The sequence below is a fragment of the Silene latifolia genome, chromosome 6 (genome assembly GCF_048544455.1).
Source record: "Silene latifolia isolate original U9 population chromosome 6, ASM4854445v1, whole genome shotgun sequence".
NCBI classification, from domain to species: domain Eukaryota; kingdom Viridiplantae; phylum Streptophyta; class Magnoliopsida; order Caryophyllales; family Caryophyllaceae; genus Silene; species Silene latifolia.
The window spans coordinates 17,515,896-17,536,908 of NC_133531.1; the positions used below are offsets into that span (position 1 = coordinate 17,515,896).

Sequence of the window (21,013 nt, forward strand, 5' to 3'; positions counted from 1 at the left end):
TACAAACACACCTGCTTAAAATGTTTTGCACAACTGGTCAGTTTTGGTTAAATAACCACAACTTTCCAACAGCACGAGAGGTTATGAATCCAAATTCTCTCAAGTCTTCGTTTTATGCTGATCACTCATATACAAGATGTTTATGGTGTCAAATCATCCTTTCCAGCTCTGATTCGTAAACAACAATCATATATTTATGGTTTCTCAATGAGTTTCCTACTAGTATGTCATAATCAATCAGTAACTTTATTATACTACAACTCAGCATGCAACTAAGCACATTCATTCATAAAACAGTAATCCAAATTCGTACTTCATGTTTACACTCTAGAGTCTCGACTCTAGAATGACAGCGAATTTCATATATACTGTAGCGGTGCAGCAAATACAACAGATGCATACATATCATAAAAACTTGTACCTGCAGAATTCAGCTCTCTAAGCAAACAGCAAGAGGAATGCGTAGCAGTTGACATATTTAAGGTCGCTTGACTAACAGCCAAAGGTTCTTCCCGAAACCATTGGTAAGACACAGAGTAGCATCCACTCAATCATGGAAAAAACCTCAAATCGCGTGCTCCGTATCCGTTGGACAACACCAAGCTCTCCGAATACATTTCCAGTTGTAAATCTAAGCAATCCAGACCTCTGAACCTCTGCAGTCCATTGTTGATCGAGGAGTCTATAAACTGCAAGATACATTTTCCTAGCCTCTCCATTCCGACTTTTCCGTGATCCAATCGCAAGACTTTATAATCCTTACTAACAGGAGCGTACCCAAACACATACACACAATCCTCTAGCATATACGAGGGAAACGGACAAGCGGGAATTACCAATGATTTACGAATACAAGGGTTCCACACTCTCAATACTTTCTGGGATTCATAAAAAACACCAGTTCTACTGACAAGGAGCAAACCATTACAACTACCAATAATACAATACCGGTAAATATCAGATTTTCTGAAAATGTGACTGGTTTCTTCAAGAGTTTCGGGATGACTAACTGTCAACAAACACCCCGCACGATGATCTGCATAGATTTCCAAAGCCTCAAGGGCTAATAATGATCTATTAATATTATTATTCCCAGAATTGGGGATTTGGGAAATTTGAAAATGCGTGTGAATGAAATCAGGATCATCAATAATAGAGCACCAAGAATTTTAATAGGGTTTTTGCCGGCAATTTTGTGAAAATCTGAGTCCAAATTTCGGGTGGGAAGAAATTGAATTCTGAAATCTGAGTCGGATGATTGTTAGTGCTTGATGAAATTGGGGCCTGTTCTGTTGTCGTCATTGTTTTTTTTTTTTTTTAAAAAAAAGAGGGATTTTGGTTGAAGGAATGATTGCAGGTTGTCATATGGTTATGCGGGATTTTTGTTTATGAAGGGCGTCTTAACGGAAAATTTCAATCCCCCTCTGACTCCGTCTCAACAATTGTTATTTGTTGAGACGGAGTCATAGAAGATTAACTAATTGTTCCATTTCATGCTTTGCATTTCACATCGGTAGAATAAAGATGAAAGCTCATCTTTATAAGTGTCTACAAAATATAATAGTACGAGGCCTTTTGGGAAGGAGCCCAAGAGTAAATCCGTGAGGGCTTGGCCCAAAGCGGACAATATCGTATTATTATGGGTTGTGGACACAGATGCAGCAGATGCCCAACACAGGATATTCACGTTTCCGCACAATCAGACATACTAAAATTGCACAATCGGACAAACAACGATTTAAATTCAAGTACCACCTCAACATTGAAACGGAGAAAGCAAGAAATAGAAAGAGCCATACAACAGTTAACTAACACACATTCCTTCTCTTTTGCAGCCACATTGCAAGGTTGCAGGCAATTACAATCAACAGAAACAAAATGAAGAACATCAAAGCCAAACAGCGACAATAATATGCTAGAGGAACGAGTAGCGATAGGACATATCCATTGTTTACCAGCATCCATAGTATTCTTCACTCATGGGAATGACATCAGATCCTTGGCTCCGTATCCTTTCAACAACACCAAGCTCTCTGAATACATTTCCAGTTCTATACTCGAGTCATCCTTAGATTCATTCACTTTCTGCACATGGCGAGTGACAATGTTGTAGGAACAATTCCCACAAATAAGACGGTCGCCACCATCACTCTCACAATAGAACACATTATTCCATGGGAACGCATAGGGGCTGAATACAATATAACCATCCTTACTCGAAAACCAAATAGTCCATTCCTCCTTTTCCAAAACCCATACGCCGGAGCTTCTATTGAAAATACTGAAAATCGCTAGTGACTCCCCAAGAAGAAATAGAATATTTAATGGGTCTTTTTTGTACAAAGCAAAGGGCAGTTCAGAACAGGTGAATTTTTCCGTATCAAAATCAAACGAAACAAGATGAGTTGATTTGGTCGGCTCAATACTCGGCCCAGAAGATTGATCTTTTCCGAGCCAATGTGCTTTCCCTTGAAAGTAAATTGCATTTGATTTGTACATGTTGTGATAACCCCTTAACAAACCCTCATAATACGAAAACTCAATATTAAATCCATTGTTTCTAACTGTCCATTGTTGATCACTAAGTGTAAAAACTGCAACATGCATCTTAGTAGTCTCATCACCCTCACCTTTTCCATATTTCATCGCAACCACTTTATAATCGTTAGTATCAGGGGCGAACCCAAAAATATACATAGCAGTGTCGAGCAAATTCGGAGGAAGTGGGGTTTTGGGAATTACCAATGATTTGCGAATACTAGGGTTCCACAATCTCAATTCTTTCTGGTGAAGAGGACCACATCGTTGCACCACTAATAGCAAACCATTACAACGCCCTAAAACGAAGTATCCATGTGCAGCACCCGTTTTCTTAAATATGCGGGTTTTTTCAAGAGTGTTTGCCTGAACAACTGTCAAAGAGCACCTCTTTTCTCTATTGCTGAGAATGCTGACCGAGTTCTTAAGGACTAAAAGTTTTTTATCCTTGTCGCAGTTAACACGGCTATATTTAATATGCATGGATACGAAATAAGGGTCAGCAATAATGGAGCACCAATATTTACAAACGCACCTGAATCTCACTAGGGATTTCGCTGGCAAATTTACGAGAATTTGAGTCAATACTTCTGGTGGCATGTAACTGGATTCAGACGGCAAGAAATTTGAGTTCAGGATTTTGTGAGGTGATTTGCAATTTGTTGTCATTATTGTTTCCGGAGCAATAAGTTCAGCATCGAACAGCAAGAAATTGATGAGGGACAAATTATGGGCGATTGGGTGAACACAGCAAGAAATTATTAGGGACGGAAATATTGTTTATATATACTCTTGCTATTATAGAGCTTGATTCCGATTCTGATGATTATTCTTCCTTTCATTATTGAGGTTCTAGTTTCCTATTATTAGCGGACCTCTTGTATTGGCCGTATATTTGGGGAAATTGATACAGTTACACCCGTGTATATGATAGAATATCTATTTTTATGTAGAGGGAAAATTAGGAAAGAAATCAGGATTAAGAGGGAAAATAAAAATTAGGAAAGAAAATCAGTATTTTTCTTGTAAATAAATTATTACTTCCAAATATTGGATTATAATCATTTCATTTAATTAATTAATAAAAGAAAATACTCCATGTATTTTCTTCTAATTTGGAGGTGGAAGACATTGGCCAAGTTTTTCACTCATATTTGTGATGGTATAAATGCTAGGTAAAATAAAATTATTCCAGTTGTTTGATAAGAGGTATGGTTTCCTCATGTTAAAAGAGTCGGTAATGTAGTTAAAAGAGTCGATAAAGAGTCGGAAATGTCGCTCACTTGATAGATAGATCTTTAACCTCCAATGGGATGTTGGAGTATTGTTCCAAAATTAGTTTAAGATATTTCCTATTTTTTAGTCGTGGATTATGGCCTCATTGGGTATATTAGTTGTTCACAAATTCTCAAAAGAGACTGTCTCTCATTAATGTTAGTGAGAGACCTCTCTCATAAAAGTTGCTTAGTTTTATAGATTGTAAGCCAATATAAAGGTCATTAGTCCATGTTTATTTCACTGACTGTTTTTTTATCGTGGTCCCAAACTCGCGTGCTTCTTGGAGTAAACATGACGAAACATTTTAAAATCAAATGACTTCGAAGAAATGTAACGTCATACAAGAGATTAGCAAGTGATAATGGATAATCTCCCGCCTGTGAGACATCTCCGAAATGGAGGGACAGGGAGTGTAGTGAGCTGCTGTTTTGGCAACAATAAGGTAAGTGGGGGACTGTGCAAAACGAACAGAGAAATTGTGTGGAAACGAACAGAGCTGTTTTATCACAAGCTGCTTCAGTTTTTGCCAATTTAAGTGCATTTCCGACTTTTTATTGAGCCCCGTCTCATTTGGTGCTAAACCATTCTGAGGCAATGTTGGTTGTTTCTTGCAGAATTAGAATCTTGCTCCATTGTGCAGAAACTATTCTCAAATTTATTGTTACAAGACACATTCATTTTTTACCTGGAACTTCGGCTTTCAATCTGCCGAACCAGATTTAGTTATACCGGAAACTAAAATAAAAATAGACATTGACGGAAATATTAATCTGCGCAATTATATTCAATTGTTAAACAAGAGTAGGAAGAAATAAGAAAAAAAACAACAAATACGAATAACAATAGCAAATCTAGTATTTACCAGCATCAATAGTATGCTTTTGCTCATGTGAACGACATCAAATCCTTGACTCCGCATTCTTTAAGCAACACCAAGCTCTCTAAATACGTGTCCAGTTCAAAATCAAAGCTCTTAGATTTAGTTAACTTCTGCACTTGGCAAGTTGCAATGTTGTATGAATACTTCCCACAAATAAGATAACCGCCATCATCACTCTCACAATAGAATACGTTTCTCCATGAGTACTCAACCAAATACGAGCTGAATACTTTATGACCATACTCGCTTGAAATTCCCGAAAACCACAGAGTCCATTCCCCCTTTTTCAACACCCTAACGCAGGAGCTTACAGCGGAAATACAGAAAATTGCTAGTGACTCCCCAAGAACAAACAGAGCACTTGATGAGTCTGTTTCGTACAAAGCAAAGGGCAGCTCCGAAATGGTGAATTTTTCCGTATCAAAGTCAAAGGAAATAAGATGAGTTGATTTGTTCCGTTTAGTACTATTACCATATTGATCATTTCCGAGCCAATGTGCTTTACCCTGAAAGTAAATTGCATTTGATCTATACTTGCGGTGATAACCCTCTAACAAACACTCAAAATACGAAGGGTCAATATCCAACCCGTCATTTCTAACCGTCCATTGTTGATCACTGAGTCTATAAACTGCAACATGGATCTTAGTCGTCTTTTCAACCCGACATTTTTCAAATACAATCACAACCACTTTATATTCTTTACTACCAGGGGCAAACCCAATTAAATACATAGCCCGGGGGATCAAATTGGGGCGAACTGGGATTGCGGTAAGAATCAATGATTTGCGAATACAAGGGTTCCACAATTGCAATTTTGTCGAGGAACAAGTACGATATCGTTGTACTAATAACAACCCATTACAATTCCCTACAATGTTGTATCCATAGAGATCCGATATCATTAAAATGCGACTTAATTTTTTAAGAGTGTTAGCGTGAAGAATTGATAAAGTGGACATCTTATCTCCCTTGCTTGCCGACCTCTTAAGGACTAACAGTTTTTTATTCTTGTCGCAGTTAACACGGCTATGTTTACGATGCATGGATACGAAATAAGGGTCATCAATAACGGAACACCAAGATTTACAGACGCACCTGCATCTCATTAGGCATTTCGCTGGCAAAGTTGCGAAAATTTTAGACAACACATCTGGTGGCAGGTAACTGGATTGAGACGGCAAGATATTTGAATTCAAAATTTTGGGAGATGATTTGCAATGTGTTGGCTTTCTAACTGTTGTCATATGGACGATTGGGTGAATTTTAACAAGAAGCTAGGGTTTTTGGTAAGTATACATGTGGATGAATGATTTATATTTACGGCTTCTTACACATGTGTCCTTAGGTAGGGGTGAGCATTGAGCATAGGTCCAAGACCGGACCAGATTGAATCGGACTATACTGATGACCGACAAAATAAATTAAGTGGATCTTACTAAAGACCTAAAACTTTCGGTCCTGAACTGGCCTAAATCTGATTTTTTTGGTCTTAGATCAAACTGGACCTTAAATTAAGGGGTTGTTTGGTTGATCAAGGAACTTAATTTTCCTAGGAAAATACAATTCATGGGAATTAAGTTCCCTCATCCAATTCGGGTGAATTTCGGAAAAGTGTTTGGTTGCTCATGTAGGAATTAAATTCCACAGGAACTTCCAATGACCAAGGGGGGAGTAGGTAAGCAACTTCCCACATCATGTAGGCATTGGAAGTTCCTGGGAAGTGCTAATTCCTACATTTTCCAAAATTTATGGCAACCAAACAACCCATGTTTTTCAAAATTATGGGATTTTCCAATGCCTATGTTTTCTAAGTGGCAACCAAACGACCCCTAAGATTTTTCGCTATTTTGTTTACGATTAATATTAAATTTTTAATTTCATTAAATCAAATAACCATTTGTTGAAATAAAAGTTAACTGAATATATAAGAATTTATTGAGTTTAAAAGAATTTTTAGGTGTAAAAATTTACGATATTAGAACTCCAACTTATTTTAAAAGATTGATCATAAAACCATAAGTAGCTTCCCGACCAAAGGTAAAATAGGCTTATTTTTCCACTCACAAAAAGTGAGTCTATGTTACTTTTGGTCTGGATGGAAGGGAGTATTAGTAACGAGATAGTAGGGTAATAGTATCTATTGGGTTGGGGGGGGGGGGGGTAGCGGGAGAGAGGGTTGTTTAGTGTATTTTTACCTATTGAGTTAGGATAATGATCGGGCGTCACCGGATAGTCCTGAGATTGGGTGTCACCCTCTCACATAGAGGTGAGCAAATTTAAGTTCGGACAGGAAAAATGGACCGGACCGGACCATTTGGTCTGGATCAAACCCGGACCGAATTATTTTGGTCCGGTCCCCGATCCTCATTTTTTCAGGTTTCGGTCTTTGGTCCGGTCCGGTCCAAGGCCGGTTAATTTAGGTCTGGACCAAATTCCATGTTTGTAAAGAGTAATCATTAAAATATTATAAATTAAGTAACATTTTTTCAAAGGACATTATAAATTAGTATTGTTAATGATTTTCATAAAAAGAGTAGCTTAATTATTTAAATGCATTTTATTTAGCGGAATAAAATGTAATTATCATATACGAAATAGTGGAAAAACTAGTTTTAGGTCCATTTCGGTCCAAGACCGGACCGGACCAAATATTTCGGGTTTGGTCTGGTCCAAGACCAAATTTTTTTTGGTCCGGTATTCGGTCCACTTAATTTTTATTTTTGGTCTTTGATCCGGTTCGGTCCGGTCTTGGATCGATGCTCAGCCTTACCCTCATATGCATCCTTTATTGAAGAGGTCTCTACTTATTTCATGTGAGAGGGTGACGCTGAGATCGGGCGCCACCCGTCACCCTCTCACATGCAATAAGTGGGGACCCCTTCAATAAAGGATGCATGTGAGAGGGTGGCACCCAATTTCGGGGTTACCCGATGACGCCTAATATTATCCTTTGGTTATTTAATATAGAAGGCTAATAACGTCATTTACTCGGGCTATATTAGTAATTTTTGGGCGATAAAAAAAAGAAAAAGTTTTTGTGAGATGCTAAAGGAAAACATGGTGGCTCAAATTTGGAAGCTAGGGCTAGACAAAATCTACAAATTAAATGAAGTGATATAAACTACGCAAACCTTAGATCAAGACGGAAGAATAAGAAGTGGGAGCGGTTGGATCAGCAGACAAATTAGGTGATGTCTTTCAGTCTTTGCATCATTAGAGCAATTTTAATGGTTTCTTAAGAAACGTACTTGCAATATTTGTAAAATTGCAATCAAGTAGTAGCTTGTCATTGGAGTAAGAAATAGAGTAAATTATCAATTACATCCACGCTTAATCCACTTTTTTAAACTAACTCCCATGTCAATTTTTTTAATAATTTACCCCAAATTATTTGCTCAGGTTACATTTTGCACCCAATACTATTTTCAGGCTAATTTTCCGTCAAAATTCAAATTTTGTGTTTAAATATGACGATTTTGCCCTTGTTCTTTTATTAAGTAGATTGTTGACTTATTTCCCCACTTTCCCATCTCTATCATTCTCTTCTCGGTGTATGTATACTCCGTCTGAAACCCCAACCGACGTCAACAAACCCAGCCACGCCCCACTACTCCCAGTCATAGGCCCAACCGCAGCAAGCTGACACGACACAGTTCGATCCGATATCGTCCTTTGCAGCTCCATCAACACCTTCTTCGCTCCCGACCACATTTCAATCCGCAACAATCATGATTATGTTCTTTAGTGAATGGTTCAATTAGGATTTCGATTGGTTCTTCATCTTCATCAATTGCTTGATTATGATGGAGATTTGGGGAAAATTTTTGGTGGAAATTTTTTGGGGAAATTAGATGAACCCATAAAATGAGGTGGAAAGAAGAGTAAGAGAAAGCAAAAGCGTTCGTGTCAACTGTTAAGGCTGTAATCCTATTTAGAGGCCAAGATGTTAATTGATTGTTAACAATTCATTAATGTTTGTGAAATCTTGGATAACAAAATATAAACAGAGACAATCAAAACTCTGTTGAATTCACTAAGTAAAACTTGCATACTAATACTAAAGCAACGCAATCAAATATCTCTAATGCACTCAAAAATTTAATCTCCTAGTATAAAAAACAGAATAATCATCTTAAACAACTTGAAGGATTCCAGGAACAATGCGTTTGAGAAGGTATTGAGCCATATGCAGATATGCGTGCTGGGTTAGATGGATTCCGTCCCAACTGTATCTTTCTTCTGGGTTCGCATAAACTGACGCGCCTTCGCTCCACAAAGCTTGTTCATGTTGAAGTTATACTTGTTGTTAGCATCTCCACAGCATGTCTTCTGAAGGCCTTCCTCTTTAAACTCTATATACATTGAAGTGATTAGTCATCAAAAATGGTTTGGAAATGATCACTTGTTTGTTTACAAAGTTGTATAGAGAAAGAGAAAGCAAGACGCGGGGGCAAAATCGTCAATTATTTATTTTTTTTGCCTGAAAATGGTAAATGGTGCAAAATATAACCTGAGCAAATAATTTGGGGGTAAATTATTAAAAAAAATTTGACGTGGGAGTTAGTTTAAAAAATTGAATTATGCGTAGGTGTAATTGATAATTTAAGTAAAGGTTTTTAGTAGAGGAATTTTTTTTAATGTGGAACCCATAAAGACAAGCTAAAAAGTGTTGTAGCCAACCACTGCAGCGGTATGTAGTCGAAGAGCAAATGAGATTAAAAAACCGACTTGGCAAACTAAGCTGCTCTATTTTGTGGTTGTCCATTGGGATGTTCTTAGAACCGGGATTTTCATTTCTTCAATTCTATGCAAAGCCAGCTCATATGTTTCTCCGACCTCAGGAGCTGGATCAGAAGAAAGGCTCTTTCTCAAGAGAGGAACATTTGTCTCTTCAATCAAACTTATAGTAATACAGGAAACCACAATAAAAATAGTTCCTGATGGAACTATTGTATTAATCTGCGCAAATTATATTCTAAGTTAAACAAGAGTAGGAAGAAAACAACAAGTGAAACCGAAAATCCAGTCATAGGAGGAGCTAGATAACCGCTAAAACAGCTAACTATCCTAACATCTTCATATAAAAACACGAAAAAAAAGTATAAGTGATGACGTGGACCCATTGGACTAAATTAGTTTGAAACCGACCCCAAATCGGAAATTAATTTGTAAAAGAACACCCCGATTTGCCAAAAAATTCCATTAAAACCAACTAATCAACTACAAAAATATTCTAGGAATATGAATAACAATGCTGGCAAATCCAACAGCGAGAGGAGATAATAACAATGCGGAATCTATTATCTATCAGCATATAGATTCCTTCACTCATGGGAATGACAATAGATCCTTGACTCCGTATCCTTTGAACAACAACAAGCTCTCCGAATACTTTTCCACTTCAACAAACAAGCTCTTAGAGTTACTCAACTTCTGCACTTGGCAAGTAGCGATGTTGTAGGAATTCTTCCCACAAATAAGACGGCCGCCTCCATCAGTCTCACAATAGAATACGTTTTTCCACGAGTAAACACGGGCGTTGGACCTGAATAATTTATACCCATCCACGCTTGAATTTCCCGAAAACCACATAGTCCATTCCCCCTTTTCCAGCACCCTTATGTTGGACCTTACAGAGGAAATACTGAAAATCGCTAGTGACTCCCCAAGAAGAAACAGGGCACTTGACGACTCTCTTTCGTTAGAAGCAAAGGGCAGCTCCGAAATAGTGAATTTTTCATTATCAAAGTTAAAGGAAATAAGATGAGTTGATTTTTTCCGCTGGTTACTATTCTGATATTGATCCTTTCCAAGCCAGTGTGCTTCCCCTTTAAAGTAAGTCGCATTTGATTTATACTTGTGGCTATAGCCCTTTAACAAACGCTTAACATACGGAAAGTCAATATTCAACTTGTTGTTTCTAACAGTCCATTGTTGATCACTAAGTGTATAAACTGCAACATGAATCTTAGTAGTCTCGTCAGCTTGACCTTTTCCAAATTCGATTGCAACCACTTTATAGTCGTTACTATTAGGGGCGAACCCAAAAATATACATAGCGGTGTGGGGCAAATTCGGAGGATGTGGGGTTTTAGGAAGAATCAATGATTTGCGAATACAAGGGTTCAACAAGCTTAAATTTCTCGTGTGATGTTTCACTAATAGCAGCCCATCACAAATCCCTGCGATATAAAACCCGCCATATAGCCAGGGTATCTTAAAAATACGAGAAGTCTTTCTAAGAGTGTTAGCCTGAAGAACAGTCGAAAAGCACTCTGTATTTTCATCGCGTACCGATCCCTTGACGACTAAAAAGTTTTTATTGTTGTCGCAGTTAACACTGGTATGTTTAAGATGCATGGATATGAAATGTGGGTGATCAATAATCGAGCACCAAGATTTACAGACGCATCTGAATTTCACTACGGTTTTCACTGCCAAATTTGCGAAAACCTGAGTCAATATTTCCGGTGGCATATAAGACAGCAAGAAAATTGAGCTCAAATTTTCAGAGGCGGTTTGCAAAGTTTTGGCTTTCTTCTCGGTGTTCATTGTTTCCATAATTTTACAGGACTAAGTTTACGATCGAACAGTAAGAAATTGACGAGGGATAAATTACGGCGATTGGGTTAATTGGAGCTTGTAAAAGGATTTATACAGATGGAAATTAATGATGGATGAGTCGATGTTAGGTCAAATCTATTTTTCCTGGATTGGCCCAAAATTGTACGTAGTTTTTTAGGTGCTAAGGAAACATGACTCGGGGTAGACCACTCTTTCATTCGTAAGAGTTGGGAATCGAATCCTCATTTGCAAAGGTTAGAAATCGAACCCCTGACTAAATCAAACTTTAAGTGAAACTAAACAAAAACACTTAAATATCTAAAGTTCTATCCGCAATATTCTCTTAACTGGAAAAAAAAAATTCTCTCTTTAAGATCTAACATTTGAAGAAATATATATATTTTCCTTCCGATTTACTTTTTCCACGGTCTTCAAAACGGAACTTTGACCGTGTTTTATTATTTTTTTTTTAAGGGAAAACGAGGGATACTTATATTAAATCAAACTCCGCTAATGCCAAATTAGCATCCGGGAAATTTTCAGTGTACATAGACTCTCCTACTGAGGAACACAGCCTAGCCACAGTATGCGCCACTGTATTTCCCCCTCGCTTCACATGAGACCAAACACAGGTAGTAAAGAAATTTGCATAGAAAAGAATATCAGCAATACACAGCCCTCGAGGAGCTCTCGTGACTCGGTTTTCCTTCACTGCATCAATAATCGTCTTGGCATCGCTCTCCATGACCACATTCCTTGACCCCATTCTCGTTGCTATCTCCACCCCATAATCCACGGCTTTGGCCTCTGCTATCGATGGCTCCCACTGCGCCTTAACCCGTCTGCAGCCGACCACAATCACCTTCCCCTCCGCGTCTCGACCCACAACCCCTAACCCAATTTCCCCATTCTCGAAAACAGCTGCATCCGTATTGTACTTCATGACTCCCTCCACCGGTCTTGACCACGCACACCCCTCCTCCTGTGAAATGTTATGAGGACTTCCATTCACCTCGCACCGGTAATGGACATAGTCCATGGCCATTCTAACCATTCCTATAATGACTACCCCGACATTTGGGCTCCCCTCATCGAAAGTGCGTAGGTTTCGGACATACCAAACACCCCTTGCAATTGCCAGGAACCGGAGCCCCTCCAATCTCTCCAATCTCGTAAGCACTTGTCTTACTATTCCAGCACACGAACCCGCCTGGACCTCGGACAGAAGCTCACTGAAACCACTGGTACTTCACACCTCCTTTGTCCAATCACACTCAAAGAGGGCATGCTTAACCGTTTCCTCCACCACATTACACGTACCACACCTCGGGTCATTTCCACAATGTCTGCGAACTAGATTAGCACGCACTCCTAGGATATTGGCACATGCTCGCCACACAAAGTGCTGCAATTTTGGCGGGGCTTGCGTCTTCCAAATTAGCTTCCAGATAGAAGCTACCTCCTCTTCCTCGTTACTCAAATCCACCGGAGATACAACCCTCCGTCCAAGCCAATAGCTCGACCGTACTGAGTATTCACCATCCTTTGCCGGCCACCAGAAAAGTTGGTCTTTTTCTTCATGGCGACTAATAGGAATTGTGAGAACCAGTTCCGCATCCCTTGTGTTTAAGACCTCCCTGACTTTCTCCTCTCGCCAAGTTCGATTTTCCTGGTCAATAAGCTCAGCTACTGTCATGTTTGGTAAGGCTTCAATATTTGGCGTGGGTATACCCCCTCTGTGATCACTTGGTAGCCATGCGTTGTCCCACACCCGAATCCCTCTACCGTCCCCAACTCCACCTCAGACCATCCATAAGCAGAGCTTTCGCATTCCATAAGCTTCTCTAGGTATAGCTAGGGTCGTGGCCCCTTCGTGCTTCAAGAATAGAGCCATGCTTAAAGTATTTGGCCTTAAAGATACAGCTCACCAGCGACGTCGGGTTAGAGAGCATCCTCCACACTTGCTTTGCCAATAGCGCATGGTTAAAAACTTTAAGATCTCGAAAGCCCATACCACCCACACTCTTCGGTTGACATAGTTTTATCCCATGACCACCAATGGAGCTTACGTTCCCTCTCCGAAGAACCCCACCAAAATCTAGCCATAGTCGCATGAAGTTCCTCAATAATCCCCTCCGGTATCACAAACAAGCTCATCATGTATGTCGGAATAACTTGAGCCACCGCCTTAATTATGACCTCCTTACCCGGTTTTGATAGCATTCGTTCCTTCCATCCCTGTAACTTTTTCCAAATTCGATCTTTGATGCCAGCAAAGATTGCCTTCTTGGACTTTCCAATAATCGTCGGGAGACCCAGATACCTCTCATATTTATCCACTTCCCTTACCCCGAGTGCACTAAGGATCGTTTCTTTGCAGCTGTTCGTGACCTTCTTGCTAAAGACAACTTCGGACTTATCATAATTAATTTTCTGACCGGATGCTCCCTCATATAAGCTGATAATTTCAGCGATTTTTGAGCATTCTCGTAAATTTGCCCTTGTAAAAAGAACACAATCATCTGCAAAAAACAAATGTGAGACTCGAGGAGCCCCACGACACACCCGCAGGCCATGAATCAAGCCCTTCTCCGCAGCATCCTTAAGAAGATAAGAGAAAGCATCCGCACAAATTAAGAATAAATATGGAGATATCGGATCCCCTTGTCGTAGACCCCTGCTCGGTATCACCAGCTCAGTCGGCTTCCCATTCACTAAGAACGAGTGCGTAACAGTTGTGACACATGACATAACCCGGCTACACCAATTCTCGGAAAAGCCCATACGCCTCATCATCGCCTCTAGGAACTCCCATTCCACCCTATCGTACGCCTTACTCATATCTAATTTGAGAGCTACATTCCCACCTCGCCCCTCACCCCCTCTCTTCATAGCATGAAACGACTCAAACGCGATAAGGGCATTGTCAGTGATCAATCTACCCGGCGTGAAAGCACTTTGGTTCTCTGTGATAATACCGTTCAAGAACCCCTTAAGCCTATTAGCAAGAGTCTTAGATATAATTTTATAAATGACATTACAGAGACTAATAGGCCTATATTATGTTATCTTAGTGGGATTGTTGCACTTTGGAATGAGCACAACAGCGGTGGAATTTATGCTCCGTAAATCAACCCCTCCAGTCCACCAATTTTTAACCAGCGAGCACACCTCCCCTCCAACGATATTCCAGAATTTTTGATAAAATAAAGCGCTCATACCATCCGGTCCCGAGGCTTTGTGAGGATGCATATTGAAGACCGCTTGTTTTACTTCCTCATCGGTAATCGGTTTATCAAGGGCTTGATTCATCTCCCTTAAAACAACCTTCGAAACCCGCTGCAGCACCTCATCCACTCCCACAGGTCTGCTGGAACAGAACAGCTCTTCATAGTATTCCTTCACTATCTCACAAAGTTCGCTTTCCTCCCTACAAACTCGCCCAGTAGAATCTTCAAGATTGAAAATCCTATTCCTCTTTTTCCTTTGTTTTGCCTTATGGTGGAAATATGCTGTATTTCTATCTCCATCCCGTAACTCGTGTTTCTTAGCCCTCGTGTACCAGTACGTTTCCACCTGCATGCGTAGCTTGTCAACTTCTTTTACCAGATTCTGACATCGTTCTAGCATATCTGCCGACGGGTCTCTTTTCTGCCACCTTAACAATTCCTCCTCCTTCTCTTTAAGTCTCCTCTTGATGTCTCCAAAAGTGCGCCGAGCCCACGATGCCAACCTCCCTGCACAATGTTAGACCCTCTCTTCCACATCTCCTCTCGTCCCCTCTTGCCACGCCTCAGAGACGACCTCCGCACACCCTGCATCCGAAAGCCAGAAAGGTTTGAATATAAACTGCTTGCGCCCTCTCAAAACATCTACATTATCATCACCACCCTTAATAATCAGGGTGGCATGATCTGAAGCGTAAATTGGAGAATTAAAAACCTCGGCTCTCGGGAATAACTCACACCAACACTCCGTTGCCACCGCCCTATCCAACCTTTCTCGAACAAAGGTGCGTATAGATTTCCCTCTCTGCCACGTAAATCGATTACCCCGAAAGCCCAGGTCCCTTAGGGCACAGTCATCCAAGGTCTCACGAAAAGCATCCATCTGTCTTTCCCCTCTATGGCTCCCCCCTTCCTTCTCTTCCGGGCTGAGAATCTCATTGAAATCCCCGAACATAACTATCGGGATCGTACTCATATTGTATAACTGACGCACCATACTCCAAGTTTTATGTTTATCCTCACTACCGGGCTACCCATAGATCCCCACAGCTCCCCACTTCGGTACACCACTAGCATCTTTAATCTCTATCATGATATGGTTGTCATTATAAGAGATTAACTCCGCCTCCACGTCCCTCCACCACATCCCCAAACCCCCGGCTCTCCCTCTACTGCTTATACACAACCCCTTAGTAAAACCACATTTTCCTCTAACTTAATTTAACTCCCTCTCACCAATCATTGTCTCCATAACGAAGACAATGTTCGGGCACTCCCTCCAACACAAATCCCGGAGGGTATTAACTGTCCGGGGATTGCCCAACCCCTGACAGTTCCAACTTAAGGTTTTCATTGTTGTTAGCGGTGCTGGTCTCCGCCAGCATCCGCTACTTTCAAATGATCAGTAACATGTCCCGCATCTCCACAGTTCAGTCTCTTCGCTGCCACCTCTGCCAACACCTCATCACCACCCTCTCCTCCTTCTTTTCTCTTCCCTCCCACAACAGTTCGTCCCTCTACCCCTGCACCACCTTGCCCTTTCGTAGCGTTTCTCCTGACCTTCACAATTTTCCTCCGAGTCAAACTCACACCCTTCTCGGCCATACTAGGCTGCCCTCCTTCCCTTCTGCCCTCTTCCCTCTCCTGTAACACCAGATCATTCGTACCCTTCTCGCCACTCTGCACCTCAGGCTCTTTTTCCCCCTTACTCCCCCGTGTCACCTGCTTGCCGCCCAGAGAGACCCCTCGTAGCAAAGTCACCATACGCTCCAGAGCCTCCACCTCTTTATCTCCTCCTTCCTCCTCAACAAACAGTTGCCTTGCACACGAACCTGATTTCTCATGTTCAGGTTTAGAGCTCTTTCCTATCCGCCACGGTGAAGCCCTCAACCACTCCCCAAACTTCCTTCCCTCTCCCACCTGTCCCTCCCTCCCTTCCTTTGACCGTGTTTTATTATAGTAGTTATACATTACTCCGAATTATATTTTGTTGAAATTATAATTTTATAAAAAAGATTTTTTGATAACAAATGTAATTATATGAAAATCATGTTACAAAATTTTATACTTTGTACTTTTTAGGTAGTGAGGATCATCTCTCTCATATGGTGTCCCATTGTACGTGTCACACCACTTACTTTCTAACACATCAACAAGTAAATGAGAAAAACATAGTGTGATATAGAGGGAGTACTTTTTTTTTAAAATTCGTGTAGTACATACATGGACATAAAAGTCGGATAGGGGATCCATACTGGATAATTGGGATTGTTTGATTGAGTACTTTGGAATAAACTGGAATGTAGTTTATCTAGTCAAATGGTCGGTGTATTTTCGGATGAAATTAGATCTCTAATGAATTATAACTTGAATTATTTTTTTCATAAATGTGCTTTAAATCCAACCTAAATTACCAAAATAAGGTTAAGTGTATTTAAATAGAGCTGTTTATGGGTCGTCCCGTCCATTGAATCTGGCCCGCTAAAAAAACGGATACGTATAAGGCATTTTAAAAAAAATGCAAAGGCTCAACCCACTAACCCGTCTCGAACCTGCTTGTCCGTGGGCCAAAAATTTAACATGAGCCCAGCCCATATCCGGCCCAAACCCATATTTAAACACCTCTAATTTAAAGCAATTTACATAAGGTCCCCGTCATGAAAGTCTAGGGAAAAGTGTAAGAATTATTAATTCTCTATTATGTGGACCTAATTACTGATGTCAGTCACTTTAATTAGAAACGGTTAGAAATAATGTTTCGGGTTTTTATTGGGAGTAATAGAATAAGTGGATTACGGTTAATGTTTACAGGCCATTAACATATTAGGCCCACTTATCTATTTAAGCCCCTCCTGCCACCTATATAAATAGATCACACCTGTTTGTGGTTTTAACCTAATTCATATTAATTGAGTGAAAACACACAGAAAGAGAATTAGAGAGTAAGGAAGGCAGGAGAAGGCAAAACATTAGGATTTATCTTCTTGTTCTTAAGAAACCTCCTCATCAGATCTAATGACTACTCCATGTATGTATCTATCAGTAATTATCGCTGCAATCAAGATCCTATAATTATTGTTTATATGTGGTATCAGAGCAGGATTATGATTGCAGTTATGGTTCTGATTAATGTTTCAATTATGATGTTATTATTTTCATTCATGGTTGATTATATATCCTTTGATTATGATTGTTTCCGCTGCCCTAATCGAATTATTTCGATTCGTATGATGTTTTTGATTGTTGATTGCGTTTAAATCGTCATGTCGGGTTTTGAGGAGTACTCGATCGAGGGAATTTTTTATCGATCGAATTAGTGCGTCACTCGATCGAATTAATGTGTCACTCGATCGAGAGACATCAAGAGTGCACATCACGATCGAGTATTAAGGTCACTCGATCAAGGTGTTTTATCGATAATAGTTCTCGATCGAGCTAATGTTTCACTCGATCGAAGATCTTCCGCATGAATAGTTTCCTTCTCGTATTACATTTTACGATACCTCATGATTGATTATGTATGCTCGTATGATATTAATATTATTATGTCAGTTAAGTTTATATAAATTATCACATTATTGTTGTAAGCACACATACTAATTATGTATATATATATATATATATATATATATATATATATATATATATATATATATATATATATATATATATAGTTTTGGTATCAAATGAAAGAGACATTCGCATTATGACGAGTTGAAATTCACCACAGTGATTTCTTCTCGTACGCGATCAAGTCTCATAAAGGAATCATATTGGACATTCACATTAGGTTGAGGTTCACCACAGTGGACTCAAATTATGTAGTGAATATCCGACTAAGCATCTAAAGGGGTAAATTAACTTGTATTAAGGTTTTACCCACAGGTAACCTGACATTAAAGTGAAACACTCATTAAGAAGAGTATATTCGATTATGCAATTAAGCATGTGTAGGTTGTCCACAGATACTATACTTGCCTAATGAATGTTTGTGAATTACTCATTTAAGTTTCAAGTCTTAGTCATAATTGATATTGTGTGTTAAACTCAAAGCCTAATGTTTTGAGCATTGTTCATAATGCAGTACCGTTCCAAAGCTCTCTCAATAACTTTGTCCATGCAGTTCCACAACTTGATGGTACTAATTACTCAGAATGGAAAGAGCATCTCGAGTTCTATTTAGGGATCCTTGAACTCGATCAAGTGCTTACAGGGATGCTCTCTGAACCGAACCCATCGATGCGAGTAAAGAAGTACTTGAAGAATATAACTGGTGGAAGAAATCTGATAGTCGTTGCCTAAAGTTTTTACGTCTTACCACTGCACCAAACATTAAGTCTTCCATTTCGGAGACAGGCTGTAACATAGCCAGTAAGTACATGGAAATCATTAAGGAACACTTTCAGACTACCGATAAAGCGGTAGCAGGAAGACTTATGTCTGAACTTACCACTGCTAAGTATAATGAGAGTGTGACCACCATGCAGCAGCATGTGTTACACATGACGAATCTGGCAGCTAAGTTGGGAAAACTGGGCATGAAAGTTGAGGATCCGTTCCTCGCCCAGTTTATCATCAACTCTCTGCCTGATAAGTTTGATGCTTTCCATCTTCATTACAACACTGTTAAAGAAATTTGGAGTGTCAATGAATTGACCAATAAACTGGTTCAGGAAGCAGCAAGAATCAAACAGAAAGATGAGGCTTATGCCTCAAGTAAGAGTACTGGCTTATCCCAAGCACATCATGTGCATCATGAAAGCGGGAAATCTAAGGGTAAGTTTGGAAACAGAAAGGGCATGAAGTCTGGCCCTTCTGATAAGCTGTCTGCATCTGGCATAAATAAGGATATTAAGAAGTAGGAAAGTTGCTTTTTCTGTAAGAAATCTGGGCACTTTCAGAATGACTGCATAAAGCGTAAGAATTGGTTCGAAAAGAAGGGTAAGCCTTTGGCTTTAGTATGTTTTGAATCAAATTATGCTAAAGTTCCTTCTAATACATGGCGGCTAGATTCGGGCTCTAATGTACATATTTCGAATTCCTTACAGGGATTCCTTACGACAAGAACCATAAAGCCAAATGAGGCCTCCTTATACATGGGGAATAAAGATAAAGCCTCCGTAGAAGCCATTGGAAGGTTTAGCTTGGAATTAAACACTGGATTTAAGTTGAATTTGGAGGATACACTTTATGTTCCCTCTTTCGGACGCAATTTAATTTCAGTTTCTAAGTTAGATAATGATGGTTTTAGATTAAGTTTTGGACAAGGTTGTTTCAGTATGTTTCGAGACAGTGTTTTTATTGGTTCTGGGATTTTGGAAAACGGATTGTATCGTATTTATTTAGATAAATTATTTCCAGAATCTCTTTGTGTTTCTCATAATGTTTCCCTGCATAATAATGTTAGTTCGAAACGTGGAAGGTCTAATAAAAGTTCTTCTTTCTTGTTGCATAAACGTTTGGCCCTTATTTCAAGGGAAAGGATGAGCATGTTAGTTAAAGACAATATACTACCTTCTCTTGATTTTACGGATTTTGGGACGTGTGTGGAATGCATTAAGAGTAAGCAAACCAAACACACCAAGAAAGGGTCCACAAGAAGCACTGCTCTTTTAGAGATTATACATACAGGCATATGTGGTCCATTTGATGTTCCCTCCATGAGTGGAGAGAAATATTTCATCACTTTTATCGATGATTATTCACGTTATTGTTTTCTTTACCTTTTGCATGAAAAATCTAAATCAGTAGACGCTTTAGAGGTTTACATTAAGGAGGTGGAAAGACAATTAGGAAAGAAAGTGAAAATCATAAGGTCAGATAGGGGTGGTGAGTGTTATGGCAAATATGATGAATCAGGACAACATCCCGGTCCTTTTGCAAAACTCCTTGAAAGTTTGGGTATTGTCCCTGAGTACACAACTCCTGGTTCTCCATGGATGAATGGTGTTGCTGAGAGGCGTAATCAGACCCTATTAGAGGCTGTGAGGACAATGATGAGTAATACCAATCTACCCATGAAGTTGTGGATGCATGCCCTTATGACTGTTGTGTATGTTGGAAACCGGGTTCCCAGTAAGGCAGTTTCAAAGACACCATTTGAACTGTGGAAAGGGTGGAAACCGAGTCTTCAACACTTACATGTATGGAGATGCCCAGCAGAGGCACGCATTTATAATCCACATGAAAGGAAGCTTGATCCTAGAACCATTAGTGGGTTCTTTATCGGCTATCCAGAAAAATCCAAAGGGTATAGGTTTTACTGTCCTACACACAAGACTAGAATTGTTGAAACCGGAAATTCCAAATTCCTTGAGAATGGCGAAGTTAGTGGGAGTGATCAGGTAAGGGATGTCGTCGTCAATGAAGTTAGGGTGGCAATTCCAGTTCCTTTGCCCCCAATTTTTATTGATGAAGTTCCACATAATGATAATGTTGACTCAGTCGATATTGTGGAACCTAATGTTGATAACCCTTCACTCCAGAATGATAACATCGCCACTGAGGTTGTTGATACAGCACC

At 39.7% G+C, this 21,013-nt stretch overlaps 4 protein-coding genes across 4 annotated transcripts; all 4 read right to left on the bottom strand.

Annotated features, from left to right (window-relative positions):
- Nucleotides 1–1,977: 1,977 nt before the first annotated feature.
- LOC141587650 (F-box/kelch-repeat protein At3g23880-like) lies at nt 1,978–3,207 on the bottom strand. Its single transcript, XM_074409124.1, has one exon. The coding sequence runs from the start codon at nt 3,205–3,207 to the stop codon at nt 1,978–1,980; it is 1,230 nt and encodes a 409-aa protein (XP_074265225.1).
- Nucleotides 3,208–4,701: 1,494 nt separating this feature from the next.
- Nucleotides 4,702–5,742, bottom strand: LOC141587651 (F-box protein At2g18780-like). The gene has a single exon (XM_074409125.1). The coding sequence runs from the start codon at nt 5,740–5,742 to the stop codon at nt 4,702–4,704; it is 1,041 nt and encodes a 346-aa protein (XP_074265226.1).
- A 4,285-nt stretch (nt 5,743–10,027) lies between these two features.
- LOC141587652 (F-box/kelch-repeat protein At3g06240-like) lies at nt 10,028–11,260 on the bottom strand. The gene has a single exon (XM_074409126.1). It carries the CDS (start codon nt 11,258–11,260, stop codon nt 10,028–10,030), a length of 1,233 nt encoding a protein of 410 aa, XP_074265227.1.
- Nucleotides 11,261–15,010: 3,750 nt separating this feature from the next.
- LOC141587653 (uncharacterized) lies at nt 15,011–15,445 on the bottom strand. Its single transcript, XM_074409127.1, has one exon. It carries the CDS (start codon nt 15,443–15,445, stop codon nt 15,011–15,013), a length of 435 nt encoding a protein of 144 aa, XP_074265228.1.
- Between the last annotated feature and the right edge of the window lie 5,568 nt (nt 15,446–21,013).